Source organism: Sinocyclocheilus grahami, unplaced genomic scaffold (genome assembly GCF_001515645.1).
Source record: "Sinocyclocheilus grahami isolate Dianchi unplaced genomic scaffold, SAMN03320097.WGS_v1.1 scaffold111080.1, whole genome shotgun sequence".
Taxonomy (NCBI): Eukaryota; Metazoa; Chordata; class Actinopteri; order Cypriniformes; family Cyprinidae; genus Sinocyclocheilus; species Sinocyclocheilus grahami.
The window spans coordinates 1-474 of NW_015532767.1; the positions used below are offsets into that span (position 1 = coordinate 1).

The 474-nt window shown below is 39.7% G+C and overlaps 1 protein-coding gene across 1 annotated transcript; it reads right to left on the bottom strand.

The window, feature by feature from the left end:
- Positions 1 to 6: 6 nt before the first annotated feature.
- On the bottom strand, positions 7 to 468 carry LOC107581213 (olfactory receptor 1500-like; the record flags this gene model as incomplete). The annotated part of the gene is made up of 1 exon (XM_016266739.1): positions 7 to 468. A coding segment is annotated over one exon (462 nt), but the record flags the coding sequence as incomplete, so codon positions are not given.
- Positions 469 to 474: the final 6 nt, after the last annotated feature.

A 474-nucleotide genomic window follows, 5' to 3' on the forward strand; every position in this document is an offset into this window, starting at 1 on the left:
CACAGCAATGCAACAATATGAGAGGGTTATCACTATCACCGGCAGGCAAATTAGGAGACCAAATAAAATATATGCCATGAGGTAATTTATGGAATTACCGTTACAGGAAAGGCTGATGACAGGGCCGTGATCACAGAAATAGCTATCGACCACAGTAGATCTACAAAAAGAGAGTCTGTTGACTAATCCCACAAGTACAGCAAATAAAAGCATGGAAAACATCCACATACTGCCTATAAGGAGTGACATGGATTTTTTGGTAATAATGGCATGATACCGTAGAGGAAAACAAATAGCAACCAGTCTGTCATAAGCCAAAGCGAGTAGCGTCAAAGACTGAACGTTCATAAAATGAAACACAAAAAACATATTCATCAAGCACGCTTCATATGAAATGAGCTGGTGCTCAAATAAAAACATGTCTATGAGTTTTGGAATCAAAGCTGAGCTTCCACACAGATCAGAAAGGGCCAG